This window comes from Paroedura picta, chromosome 6 (genome assembly GCF_049243985.1).
Source record: "Paroedura picta isolate Pp20150507F chromosome 6, Ppicta_v3.0, whole genome shotgun sequence".
Classification (NCBI taxonomy): Eukaryota; Metazoa; Chordata; class Lepidosauria; order Squamata; family Gekkonidae; genus Paroedura; species Paroedura picta.
In genome coordinates, this window is record NC_135374.1 from 19,465,325 (window position 1) to 19,479,765 (window position 14,441).

General features: G+C 44.0%; 1 protein-coding gene across 2 annotated transcripts in view; it reads left to right on the top strand.

Moving 5' to 3' along the window:
* Window positions 1-14,441, top strand: part of ATM (ATM serine/threonine kinase) — a 64,588-nt gene that overhangs the window by 13,111 nt on the left and 37,036 nt on the right. For both annotated transcript variants that reach the window (XM_077341590.1, XM_077341591.1), the window contains 11 exons: window positions 580-705; window positions 4,616-4,705; window positions 5,886-6,051; window positions 6,864-7,063; window positions 8,319-8,401; window positions 8,485-8,637; window positions 11,456-11,531; window positions 11,620-11,750; window positions 13,062-13,182; window positions 13,641-13,817; window positions 14,280-14,440. In XM_077341590.1, coding sequence (XP_077197705.1) covers window positions 580-705; window positions 4,616-4,705; window positions 5,886-6,051; window positions 6,864-7,063; window positions 8,319-8,401; window positions 8,485-8,637; window positions 11,456-11,531; window positions 11,620-11,750; window positions 13,062-13,182; window positions 13,641-13,817; window positions 14,280-14,440 — 1,484 coding nt within the window. The remainder of the gene's footprint in view (window positions 1-579; window positions 706-4,615; window positions 4,706-5,885; window positions 6,052-6,863; window positions 7,064-8,318; window positions 8,402-8,484; window positions 8,638-11,455; window positions 11,532-11,619; window positions 11,751-13,061; window positions 13,183-13,640; window positions 13,818-14,279; window position 14,441) is intronic.

Sequence of the window (14,441 nt, forward strand, 5' to 3'; positions counted from 1 at the left end):
GAAGCTTTAGGTACGATCTAAGCCTATCTCTTCTTCCATCTGGTAAGTCCCAAAATAAACAAGGAATAGAGTAAGCTGTGTTTTCAAAGCAAAAGTTGTCTAATATATTATGATCAAGCCAATCAATCACAAAACATTCAAGTTTTGAAGTTCTCCACAGTTCTTCATTGGGCTGGTTATTCAATACAAATAACTAAGTCTCTTTTCAGTGTGAAACCCTGTTTTGTACACAGTACTGTTTCATTAAGTTAATTCTGCATTTACTCCTGAGTCCCAGGTTAAGACTCTTCCAGCTGTTTACCATCATGCCTGGGAAATACCTCTCTCCCCTTCTTTTGTTTTTGATGCTCAACATCCAGCCTGATTAAGCGTTCTGGAGAAACTGAAAACTTGCTCATTGTCCTGTGATATTTTGGGGACTCTAGCAGAAGTTATTGCATGACTTTCACTTTTAACCTAATATGGTTAATCAACTAAAATTCCTATGTGATTTCCTTGGCATGGGTAAAATTGAATCTAGATCAAGGCACTTTGTGGGGGAAAGTTTCTTAATGTTTTGTTTTCTCTTTATTTTAATAGTCCCTTGTGAGTTATGTTGGAGAGAGCATTTCTCAGTCCAAAAGCAAGCTAAATGAAGATGCTAGAATACTCTCTCTGAAGGCTTTGATTGCACAATGTACTAGTTGCTTATGTAACTGTACCCAGGTAAGACATTTGTTTGGTTTTCCAGTTATCTGGTCACCCTGACAGACAATCTCCAGAGGAAACTGGACCTAGGTGGATTGGTGCTGCTGGTCCTCCTAGATCTTACAGCAGCTTTTGACATGATAGATCATGAGCTTCTTGCTCAACGCCTAGACAACATGGGGGTAGTCCAGGACATCACCTTGAAGTGGCTACAGTCCTTTCTCCAGTTAGGGACAGAGGGTGGTGGTAGGGGAGAGTACCTCCCAGCAGTATGCCCTAACGTGGTGTCCTGCAGGGGTCAGATCTACCCCTGATGTTATTCATCCCTGCTGTTATTCAACATCTACATCCACTCCCTCACCCAGCTAATCTGGAGCTTTGGGCTAGGATGTCCCCAATATGCAGATGACACTTAGCTGTATCTGTTAATGGCCAGCCAGCCATTTACACCTCCAAGTTTATTGACCAGCTGCCTGGAGGCCATGATGGTTTGGCTCAAGTTGAGTCAGCTGAAGCTAAATCCAACTAAGGCAGAGGTTCTCTAGTTAGATCGGCGAGCCGAAGATTAGGCACTAAACTCCCAGCTCTTGATGGTGTTCAGATGACAACTTTGGCTTCCATGAACAGCCTGGGTATGATCCTGGACTCTACACTATCTATGAAGGCCCAAGTCATGAATGCTGCCCACCAGGCATTTTATCATCTATGCCAGGCATGGCAGCTAGCACCCTATCTGTTGACAGCTGTCATGGCCATTACGATCCATGCAATGGTTGCCTCTAGATTGGATTATTGAAACTTGTTCTATGCAGGACTCCCCTTGTAGCTGAACTGAAAGCTTCCAACTATTCCAAAATGCAGCAGCCCGATTCCTTACTGGAACCAGATGGAGAGATCACATTTGTCTAGTGCTCTCCCAGCTGCATGGGCTCCAAGCTGAGGACTGAATCAGGTTCAAGGTACTTGTACTTACCTTCAAGCCCCTAAATGGTCTGGAACCTTTATACCTGTGGACCACCTTCTCCCCTGTTCCCCTCAAAGGAGCCTATGCTCCATCTCGCATAATCTGCTGAAGGTTTCCGGCCACAGAGAGATAATGATAGCCTCAGCCAGAGCCAAGGTCTTCTCAGCCCTGTCTTCAGCCTGGTGGAACACTCCCCCAAGCGAGATCAGGGCCCCTCAGGACCTAAAACAGTTCCACAGGGCATGCAAGATGGAGTTGTTGTATCAGGTCTATGGTTGAAGCCCATAGAACAGTGGTTCTCAACTTGGGGGTTGGGATCCCTTTGCGGGTTGAACAACCCTTTCACAGGGGTTGCAAGCAGCTTGGCCAGGGGTGAGGGGTTCTTCACGCCGTTGGTCAGTTTTGGTTTAATTTCTGTGAAAGAACCCTTGCATAATGTTATGGCTGGGGGTTACCACAACAGGAGGAACTGTATTAAAGGGTCGTAGCATTAGGAAGGTTGAGAGCCACTGCCATAGAACATCAAAGTAACTGGCCTCCCTGCACACATATGAACATGTACTGACGGACAAGCATAATAATATTTAACTGCCGTAGAAACATCTCACTTAGCATTTTATTCCCCCCACCACTTTTGAGAAGGATAAGCTCCTAAATGGCAGTGAACATTGCCTGAAACTGTGAGCTATAATTTATAACTTATTTAATTTTAATATTTTAAAAAATTAATAATTGGAAATGAATCGTTGTTTTATAAAGCTGTTCTGACTGAGTAGGGATATCAGGGCTCTCTCAACCTCACCTCCCTCACAGGGTGTCTGTTGTGGGGAGAGAAAAGGGAAGGCGACAGTAAGCCACTTTGAGACTCCTTCAGGTAGAGAAAAGCAGCACATAAGAACCAACTCTTCTTATTCCATAATATCAGGTCTCTCTCAGTCTCACCTCCCTCGCAGGGTGTCTGTTGTGGGGAGAGGAAGGGAAGGCGAATATAAGCTGCTTTGAGACTCCTTCGGGTAGAGAAAAGTGGCATATACAAACCAACTTTTCTTTTATGTTTATGGTTGCGAATTTTATTGTGTATTGTAAACTGCCTGAGCCCACAGAGAATGGCAGTATAAAAAAAATAAAAAATGGTCCAATCCACATAATAGTGGAGCTGAAACAATTTTTTTTGCAGTTTTACTTTATCTTGAACAAGATTATATAATAAACTAGTAAAAGAGCCCATTGTATCCTAAATACAATGGGCGCTAGGAGGCAATGGGAGAGTAAAAGATTTCTTACCCGGCGCTGGGTTTTCTGACTGGCGGCCATTTTTAGGGGCGGCTTGATGGCGGCGGCGGCGGCTTGATCGGCGTCGTCGGAGGCGGCTTAACGGCGGAGGCGAGGGCTTGATTGGCAGCAGCAGAGGCTTCAGCAGAGGCGGCTTTACAGCGAAGTCTTGAGCGGCGGGGCGGCGGGCTGACGCGTCGGAGGCGCTTCGCGGCTCCGACGCGTCAGCCCGCCAGCAAGGAAGCAACTGCGAGCCGCGCTTCGTGCGGCTCGCAGTTGCTTTCTTGAGCAGCGGCTTGACGCGGCAAGAGGCGCTTCGCGCCTCTCGCCGCGCCAAGCCGCCGGCCAGGGAGCCCCCGGCAGCCGCACAAAGCGCGACTGCCGGGGGCTCCCTGGGCGGCGGGCTGACGCATCGGAGGCGCGAAGCGCCTCCGACGCGTCAGCCCGCCAGCAAGGAAGCAACTGCGAGTTGCTTTCTTGAGCGGCGGCTTGACGCGGCAAGAGGCGCTTTGCGCCTCTCGCCGCGCCAAGCCGCCGGCCAGGGAGCCCCCGGCAGCCGCGCGAAGCCGCCAGCAAGGAAGCAACTGCGAGTTGCTTTCTTGAGCGGCGGCTTGACGCGGCAAGAGGCGCTTTGCGCCTCTCGCCGCGCCAAGCCGCCGGCCAGGGAGCAACTGCGAGCCGCGCGAAGCGCGGCTCGCAGTTGCTTCCTTGTGAGTGGGGTGGGAATCGACCGAGCCAATCGGCAGGCGCTTCGCGCCTGCTGATTGGCTCGGCCGATGGTCCGTCAAGAGGAAGGGGCCAATCGGCACCCTTCCTCATCCCGGACCGAGCCCACCCTAACTCCTCCTACACAGCCCTTACGGCTTTATTTAGTCCATGGCGCCCGTGGCGCCACGGGTGGTGTAAAGATAACCAAGAATATTTGAGATGACATTCCACTGAAGTCTGTGAATTTCACTTAATTACATCAGTTGAGCAACTCTCTTTTGCATTTGAGAAGCTGAAACTCTGGTAGTTCAGCCTGTTAAGATCCCCTTTGAAAACATCTATTTTACCAAACAGTTTGTCAAATGTAATCATATCCTCCCTGATGCCTATTAGATCTGGCTCCTTGCTCACAGCGGAAGAAAACTTGGCCCTCCGGTTGAGCGGAGGATAAGGGAGGGGGGGAATGGAAATCAGAATGGTTGAATAAGAGGTTGCCATCTATTCATTGTTGTAAGGGGTGTTTTTATGGGCTTTTATTCTATTCTATTGTTTTTATCTGTGTGAATCACTGTGAGACCGTTAAAAAATAAATATATGTTGATATACATCAATGTACACACTTTGGACAACAGTGCAATGGCCAACATGAATTTTGCAAATAGCTGTAACCTCTTGAAAGTAGTTTCTGCCAGGGTAATCTTAAGTAACTTTCTGCCAGTTAAGATGCTGTGTTTAAATGCCATTAAAACCAATGGGATTGAAGTTTTTAAATTGGAAGCATAGAGTCATAGAACAAACATCTGAGCAGTACAGCTTCAGTATTTTGGGAGGAAACATCCTTGCGGGTCTAGTAATTGGCATGTCCTATTGTACTTTGACTTTAGACTTAGTCCTTTGATATTTGTTTCCATACATCACAAAATAGGATAAACTGGTTCTTTGAGACTGCATTTTGAATAGGCATATCTTTTGGATTTTCGACAGAACAGCCCGAGAAAGATCCTGTCTACTTTTTTCTTGCAATTGTTAACATCAAAGATGATGAATGATCTTGCAGATGTTTGCAAACATCTGGTAAGTGGTCACTGCGTAGTGTTTTCTTTCTCCTCCAGGATGTTGTATGTATTTGGCATTGTCCAAAATTTGTGCTGAAGGAAATGTTTATTATTTACATGAGATATATTGTATTTGAAAGATTTAGTCTTCCCTGTGTTGGCTAAGAATATCTCTGAGGATGTCCACCCACGTCCTTCTTCACTCCTTCCTTTCCTCTTACTGCTCCATTCTAGTCCTTCTCACTGCAAATATCAAGAGAACAGCTGCTGCTATCCAGCTTGGTGTAGTGCTTAGGAGCGCCGACTTCTAATCTGGCAAGCTGGGTTTGATTCTCCACTTCTCCCCCACATGCAGCCAGTTGGGTGACCTCGGGCTTGCCACGGCACTGATAAAGCTCTTCTGACCGATCAGTAATATCAAGGCTCTCTCAGCCTCACCTCCCTCACAGGGTGGATTAGAAAACAGTAGCAACATTTCTCTTAAGGGTTATTGAAACGGAATGGAGTGGCCGTGGAGTTGCAGACTGCAAACTAGATCTGTATTATGACCACACCTTGGTTCTATTCACACAGTACTGCAAAATTAATACTATGTAGGTGGTGTAATTATACAACATGGTACTCAAAATCCAGATTACTGGTTTTGTTTAAACCTTGTGGCGGGTCCTTGTTTGGTTTTGCATTTACCCAGAGATTCCTCCTTAGAATCCTACTCAAGTCCATTCCCTTGGGCTCCGTCCCAGGATGGTGTTCTTTGGTTTGCACTGTAAAGATTGCACCATATAATTCATGGCAGTTTCTCATTCTCATTCACACACTGTAAGATAAGGAAATATCCTTAGGCTGGCTTTCATGTTGGCCTCTGGTATTAAAGCAGCATATTGGTGTGGATTTCTAAATCTATAAGCTATTTGTGACGCATAACTTAGGAAGATAGTCTCTTTCAGTTTCTCAGTGGGACTTACAGTTCACAACATGCTTTAATTACAAGGGCAAAAGAGAAGGCCTTCTCAGCAGGGCCTTCTCAGCAGGTCCATGCTTCTGCCAATATCAGATAAACATAAATAATTTTGGTAACCAGGGATGATATTTTCCTAGTTGGCATATAGATTGAATTAGGAGCATAAGTTGCAAGGACTTTTAACTTCTTCTAAGATTCTGTGTGGAAAAATTCTCAAGAAATCAATCCTATATCTTAGATGGCTTTTGCTGGAAAGCCAAGTGAAGCCGGAGAAGAGGATTTCATGGAAGGTGATGGTGAAGGGAGTAGAATAGACGGAGAAAAGACAGTGTTGGATTTATTCGATGACCATTCTGGAGATGCTGGTGATGTAAATGAAGCCGGGGAGCTGCAGATTTTGACAGGTATTTTAATCTGGCATATACAGACATTGATATGATTTCATAAAATTATTTTAAGTCTGTGTTACCTTTCAACACAAATGCAAGGGAATTATGAACTAGCTATCCATACGCAATAAAATTAAAGAAACACACCTTATTTCTTAAGGCCTTGTAGACTGAGAAAGTCTTGACCTGGCATCCAAATGGTGAGAATGAGTCTGCCTTGAATTGGTCTGTGGGAAGGTGCCAGCACCGAAAAGGCACTTCCTGCAGTCATCAAGTGCTAATTCCTGAAGATGCAGGCCCCCCACAGAAGGGCCTCTCTGAGACAGACCATCTGCAGGTCAGGCTTATGTGGTCCAAGGGAGTACTTCAGATGCTCACTGGCTCTGAGTCTGTCACGATTTAAATCCTTGAACGGGATCCCTCCTGAAACTGAGCAGGATTAAAAGTGGCGGGATATTTTGGTTTCAATTTCCCTTTCTACAAAGTACATTTTTTGACATTGCTTCTTCCCCAAGGCACACAATCTCTACCACAGCTGGCATTAGAGACAAGTTGTCTTTCGAGCCAGAATTGAGTCACTCCTGACATACTTTTTACTATATGCGACAGCTGCAGCGTGGAGGGTGCACAGGTCTCAGAAAACGTAATGATGTGCTTACCAGCTGAAATTGGATGCTCACTTTGTGCTTGAAGGCGTGGGTCTTTTCTTCTCCTTCTCCTCCTCCTCCTCCTCCTCCTCCTCCTCCTCCTCCTTCTTCTTCTTCTCCGTCTTCTTCTTCTTCTTCGTCTTCTTCTTCACCATCACCATACTAAAACTTCATTCACAGGTGCCGTGAGCCCGTTATCAGAAGAACATCTCACTAAACCGGATTTGCTGCTCCTCGATGTTGTCAGGTTCTTGTGCATCGCCGGAACAGCTGCCCCCGTACAAAGTGCTTGCTTTAGACCTTCCGAAATCCAGAGGAAACTCTTAATGTTAATTGACGAAAGTACATTTGATCATGTCAAACCTCTGCATCTGCAAACGGTGAGAGAGTACGGTGATGGGAAATCGTTCTGTTTAGCTTAGCTGTGTTGTTGCAGCATATCACATTCAACAAACTTTGTCTTGGGCTCACCGTTTTAGTGAGAGCTTTCTCTTCCCAGGTGAATGTGAACATTTAAAATAATGTCAGCATTTTGGGAGTCTACAGTTTTCTGTCTGATAACTGAATTACTAGTCACTGAATGAGAATTGTTTTCGGTATGCTTGATATTAGCTGGCAGGTATCTGATGGGCAAACATGCTTTACTGTTCTATGCCAGTTCCTCAGTATGATGCCTATGGGGGCTGTGGGGCCTCCTTTCCTGGGACCCAGTGAGTGTTTTTAGAATGTAGAAGAGGGCCAGGTAGGTCTCTTGCCCAGTAGGGCTTCTGACTGGCCCCTGGAGATCCAGTTGGCTGGGCAGATTTTAAAAGTTTTGACAGCAGCTACCACTGCAATGCTGGTTTTATTTTTTCTCCCTGTTCTTTCCCAGTATACTTTTAAAAAATTATGCTTCTTCGTCCCTGCTCTTGGACTCTTTCTGTGGGCGGCTCTACCTCTGAGTATAGTGGTATAATGGTTAAAGAGCAGCAAACTCTAATCTGGAGAACTAGGTTTGATTCCCGCTGGGTGACCTTGAGCCAGTCGCAGTCGTCTGAGAGTTCTTCTCACGGAGCAGTTCTCTCAGTGCTCTCTCAGCTCCACCTACCTCACAGGGTGTTTGTTGTGGGAGAGGAATGGTGGTCATAAGCCGCTTTGGGACTCCCTCTGTGTGTGGCTCTACTTCAGAGGGTAGTGGTTAAAGTGCAGCCGACTAGAATAGAATCATAAGGTTGTGAGTGTCCTGCATAGTGCAGGGGGTTGGACTAGATGACCCAGGAGGTCCCTTCCAACCCCGATTCTATGATTCTATGACTCTAAACTGGAGAATTAGGTTTGATTTCCCCTGGGTGACTTTGGTTCATAAGCTGCTCTGGGATTCCTTCGGGTAGTGAACAGTGGGATATAAAAAAACAGCTCTTTTGCTTCTTGTAGTAGCCTTTTTGGGGCTGTGCCCACCAGAATGTCAGAATTCTAAAGGTTCCCATGGGCTTATAAAGGAATTGGGGAGTCTAGCCTATACTAGCATGAAAATAATTGCAAGTCAAACATTCATAACATTCATTATGATCGCCCGTTTCTTTCTAAAGGTAGATGATATCATAGCCTTATCCATATATAAATACACTGATTTTTTTTAATTGTCCTTTATACTAGTACCTACTCTTGTTGAAGGAGCTTCCTAATGAAGAAAATCCTTTGCCAGAAGAGCACGTTAAGTCACTTCTCAAGCCTCTTTCGTAAGGAAATAATCTTATTTAGTAAAACAATTGCAATTCAGATATTCCAAATACATGTAATCATACTCCCCCTCTTCGTCTAGGGATGTGTGTTCCTTTTACCGTCGAGATCAAGAAGTGTGCTCAGCAATTCTTAGTAATCTCCTTCCTGTGGTAACTGCATTGGATACTTCCAGAGGAAACGTAGATTTAAGAGCAGCTCAAGAACAGTTTCTAACTGTTGTTGGCGCGTTTTGGTATGTTAAACCAGTTTCCAATTGTGATGTATTTCATGTCCATAAATAAGACCATTGCGGTCATTAGAAGGTCTGCCCTGGTGAACTGACCTAGTGAAAGAAATGAAAGTAAATAATTAGGCATGCAAATACGAATTTGAGAAGCAGATTGCTTAAAGCATCAAGACAAACAATAAGTGTTTCTTTAAGATAAGGTTAGTCTGACATGATTTGTTCTTGAGAAAGCCATGCTCACTCTTAGTAATTACAGCCATCCGCTCTAGCTGCTCAAGGACCGACTGTTTTATGATTTGTTCTAAAATTTTGCCAGCTATAGACGTCAAGCTGACGGGTCAGTCGTTACCCAGATCCTCCTTTCTCCCCTTCTTGAAGATGGAGACAACATTTACCACCTCCAGTCTTCTGGCACTTCACCTGTTCTCCAAGAATTGTCAAAAATAATGGACAGAGGCTCAGAAATTACATCTGCAAGTTCTTTTAGTACCCTTGGATGCAGTTCATCTGGCTCAGAGGATGCGGTTTCATTTAAAGCAGTGGTCCCCAACCTTTCTGGGCCCAGCCCTGATTCCCTCTCCCCGCCCTCCCGCAGTAAGAAGCTTCCCGGGCCGCAAGCTTGCGGCCTGGGAAGTTTTTTACTGCGGGGGGGGCGGGGAGAGGGAGCCGCAGCCCGGCGCCATGGCCTTTGCGGCCCGCCACCGGGCCGTGGCCCGCAGGTTGAGGACCACTGATTTAAAGAAACTAGGTGTTGATGGACTTAACCCTACAGTGATCCTAGGCCACAGCTCCCATCCCTCATCACATGAAATGATTTTGCCATGTTAACCACGATTCCCCTTGCAAGAGAAGGTTGGTGAGAAGCAGGAATTGAGCAATTTAGCCCCCTCTTCATCAGTTGTTACAATGTCACTTTCTGGTTCCTGTAATGGTCCTACCATATCCCTGTTCTTTTTCATACTATGACTATGACTAAAGAACCCTTTCTTGTTGTTTTTAGCATTTCTTGCTAGTCTGTGCTCATACTGAGCTTTAGCTTTTCTAACACTTATCCCTGAGCATTGGTTATATGTTTATATTCCTCCTTGGTTATTAGGTCATCCTTCCATTTCCCAAATGAGTATTTTTAATTCAATTCTTTTGAAAGCTGTTTATGGATCCATTCTGTTTTCTTTATGTTCCTCCCAGTTTTCCTTCCCAAGGGAATTGTTTGCAATTGTGCCTTCAGTATTTCACTTTTGAGAAACTCCCAACCTTCTTGGACTTCCATCTCCTTAAGTTTTTTTGACTATGAGATTCTATCCAACATAGGGGTTATATTGTTTTTATTGTTTTACTGTGAACTGCTGCGAGTCTCCTTGAGAGCGGCGGTATATAAATTCAAAAATAGATAGTTAGATAGATAGACACATACACATAGAGACGGTTTATGCACTGGGAACTTCACTGCCCCACCCCTCTGTCAGGAGCAGAGATCTGGGGTGGATGAGGTGCACCAGGCCAAATGCTCCCCCATGTGGGTGCAGGAAGAGGTGGGGCAACCTGCTATAACTAAAACTCCAGCCTGCAGCCTGGCATGAAACCTCCAGTGCATAAATGGTCAGATAGATAAAAATAACTTTAAGTTTGTTAAAATTTGCTCTCCTGAAGTCCAGCCTGTATGTGTGACTACGTACAGCTTTTCTCTTTCCCAAGAACATAAAGTCTAAAATCACATGGTCATTATTACCAAGCACACCCACTACTTTGACCTCATAAATCAACCAGTTATTATTTAATAACCAGTTATTATTTAATAACTTTAATTATTATTATATTTATATACCACCCTACCCTGTGGCTCAGGGCAGTTTACATAGAACATAGGAGAAAGTACAGTATGATACAGTAACATAAAGTAAATACAGTACAATAGTAACAGTGGTTGCAATAACAGTTCCAATAACATTTTCATATCACAATTCCAACATTGACTATGACAATGTTAACCCACAGGTTGGTTGATTCAAGTTTCCATTCATGGGGAGGGGTTTCTGGGAGGCCCAGCAGGTGATGTTGATACAATCAACCTCAACCAAATGCCTGGCAGAAGAGTGCCATTTTATAGCTCAGGCAAGGCCCTGATCTCTTCGGGAAGCCTATTCCACCAGGTAGGAGCCAGGATAGAGAAGGCTCTGGCCCTGATTGAGGTCAGATGAGCATCTTTAGGGCCAGGGACTACCAGCCAGTTGGAAGTGGCAGAGCGTAGAGCTCTCTGGAGGGGGGAGTATAGGCAGTGAGGCAGTTCCTCAGATACACTGAGCTCAGACCACATATGGTCTTAAATTACCAAAACCTTAAGTCTGATCCAGAATTCGACTGGTAATTTCTTTTTTTCTTTTCTTTTTTTTGGGAGTGGAGGGTTTTCTGTCTGTAAAAGTGTGACTTCCCTGCCTCTTCCCTTGACTACAACAATTCCTCTCTCCCCCCTCCCGTTGCTTCTGGGGGATGGGAGATCCCTGGGAATAGCTTGGGGGAAGGAGTCACGGGCCTGCTATTGTGGGTGGAGGGAATGGCAAAAATTACATCATCTTTTGTGGATGTTGAAATTCGAGGGAGATTCTTCTAAATCATTTTTTGCCAAAAAAATGACAAAATTAAATGAAACCCAGAGGGGCTTATACCAATTTTTAGCACACTATGTTTGAACCTTTTCATGAGCTTCAAAATGTGGCAGCGTTCTTTTGGAATATGAAAAAAATCCATATAGCATAGAACTGCAAAAAATTATTGAAGTTTTTTACCTCATGTTCCTAATTTGGTACTTAAATACTGTCTCTTTCAGGCAATTGGCAACTAAAGGGCGATGCACAGCTCCATTAAGAATAGCACTAGTGCAATGCATGAAGGCCCTACTTCAGGTAAGTAAAGAATCAGTAGTAGTTTATCAACCTCACACAAACACACAAGTTTCTTATATTTTTATGAAACTCATGTCTATTTTTTTAGGCTGACCCTCACTCCAAGTGGGCCTTGCTTAATGTTGAAGACGAAGTTCTTCCTGTGCGTGATGTTTTCCCTCGCTTCCTTGCTGATGGCAGCTTTCAAGTCTGTATGGTTGCAGCAAAGTCAGTAACCAGGTATGTCTTACAGGGTTGCTTTAGCGATCCAAGAATCTTCTAAAGAGAATGAATCCAGAGCTGGTCATTAAAAATTGCCTGTTACTGTTGCCTGCCACTGAAAGAGGCACCTTATTAAGCTGTTTCTTCACATGGTTAAGGTGTTGTTTTTTTTTTTTAAGATGGGTTGGAACTTCATGCTGTCAGGAGAAATGGATTCTGCTAGCAAAAGACCAAAGGTTCACTCCTATATACTTCTATCAGAAGGCACTGATAGTTCTTGCCTTCCTCGTCCCCCAGCATCCCCTCCGTGACCCGGAAAAGGAAAACCTTATAGTTAAAAGGTCACGCAGCAGGTGCAGCTATAGTAAAGGGGGGGAATTTCTGCCCTCTGACCATTTACACATTGGGAACTTCACTGCCCCAGCTCCTGTGCAGGAGCACAAATCAGGGGCAGATGAGGCGCACTGGGCCGTGTGGTTGCAGGAAGAGGTGGGGCAACCTGTCACGACTAAAATTCCAGCCTACAGCCTGGCAATTCACCTCCAGTGCATAAACGGTCTCTGTCTCTTAAGCCAGCTTGTGCCTCTTGGGCTAAAAGAGGAACCACTGACAAAAAAGGAGCAATTAACAACAATTGTTAAATCATAACTGTTTGATCTTTTGACTCAAGTTCCTATTATTAAGAATGTTATACATTCAAATTAAGATGTCTGTTATATGTACTGTTCATGAAAGTTCCAGTGTAAATCACCCTGAGCCACAAGGGAGGGAGGTATATAAAGATGATAAATAAACATATTTTGCCAAATTTCTCTCTTCTTGCGATTGCCTCAGCTCCCCAAGTTGTTGTATGTTGTCTTTGTGAGTCCAGACCCCTGCATTGCATTTTCGGTGTTCACGGAGCGTCATCTGGGGAAAGGAGGAAGGGGGTGGGGTTTCCCTTTACTAGCATTTTTCACTCTGCATAGAATGCAGCCCCAAGTGCAAAGATTCAGAGGAGTGCCTATGAGGTACAGGGCTGGAAATGGCTCTTGAAACAGCAAACTCACCTTGCAAGAGGTAATGAGATAAACATGTGTTTAAGCAGGCAGGCCTTCTTTGTCTTGTTTGGCAAACTGGTCTTTATTGAGACGGATTCCGTTTTTACTCATTTGTGCCATAATATCAACTGCATCATCTTGGTTGCTCAGTTATAAAGATATTTCAGGGAGGGAGCAGGTAAAGTAGAGATGCTCTTAGGCTAAAACCAGCACCAAACTGTATTTCTTTTATACAACAAATTGAACCTGCACAGTAATCTGAGCTGTTTTCTTCTGTTTGGGTTGCAAGTCTGTTTCAAGATGTGAAGCTGAGAGACTCCACCGGCTTACTGAAAGCGCTACCTTTGAAGCTTCAGCAAAGAGCTTTTGAGCAGTTATACATGAGTGTTCAAGAAGGAACGAAGAAACTGGTAATACATTGTGTTGGGCATGCGGCTTTAAAGAAGGAGAAGCAAAGCACTTCTGCATTTTGATAGCTTGTCTGGAGCTAAAGCTTGTTATTATTCAAGCCTTTTTATTTTCAGTCTTGTTTTGATGTCTGAAAAATATATTTGGAACCCATTTGATTGTGTTACTTTTTCAAGCTTTCATTTGTCTGCTTATCAATTAACATCAATAATGAATATATGAAGCTGCCTAATATTGAGTCAGATTTCTGCAGCTAGGCCTCTTTTTGTGCCTTTGATCCACTGGAGATACTCCTAACCTCTAAATTTCCAGGAGGAAAACTGTTAAATCATTAGGCCAAAGTATTATACTCTTCGCCATCTTAGTGCAGTGCCTGTATCAGAATACGATTTCACTGAAATGTAAACTGGTTTGACTAAATACGGCTAAACAAGTTCTCTTTCCTTCTTTGTGACTAAAGGGACATCACAGCAGGAGCCACGAGAATCTTCCTGATGAAGAGTATAATAGAAAATCCGTGCTCCTCATGTTAATATCTATGATTTTATGCTGCAGTCCTGTGTGTGAGAAGCAGGCCCTGTTTGCCGTGTTCCAGTGTGTGAAAGAGAATGGATTAGAACCTCTGCTCGTAAGAAAGGTAAGAAAGTACAATTGGAGACTGTGTCACTTAAAAGGGTAATCGAAAGGGCAGTGCTAAACAAGACTTTCCCCATAGTTACCAAAGACAGTAATCTTGATGGGAAAAGGCATTATTTCATCAAGATATCTAACTCATTTAAAACTCAATTATGTCATTGACAGCTTCCAGAATGCATTTGCTATGTATTTTGTTTCCATGAAGTTCATTTATTGTTCAGTAAAATTCAGCGGGAGAAACCTTGGCATCCCAAGGGCATCATGAGCACCTATTAGAATGCTTTCTCCCCCTAAATACTGTGCTGCTATAGATATTTATTTACTTATTTATTATATTTATATACCGCCCTCCCCGGGGGCTCAGGGCGGTTTACATAATAACATAAGAACAATACATGGAACATATATTTGATTCCACGGTTAAGAATAATGTCATCTGGTATTGCCTGTTTTCAAAATGCAGGTATTAGAAAGAATTTCTGGCACTTTGGGCTATAAAAGTGTAGATGACTTCATGAATACCCACTTGGATTATCTTGTTCTGGAGTGGCTGAACTGTGGCTATAGCCTTTCTGTTTTTCCGTATGTTCTGTTGAATTACTCTGATTTGGAAGAGTTCTACAGG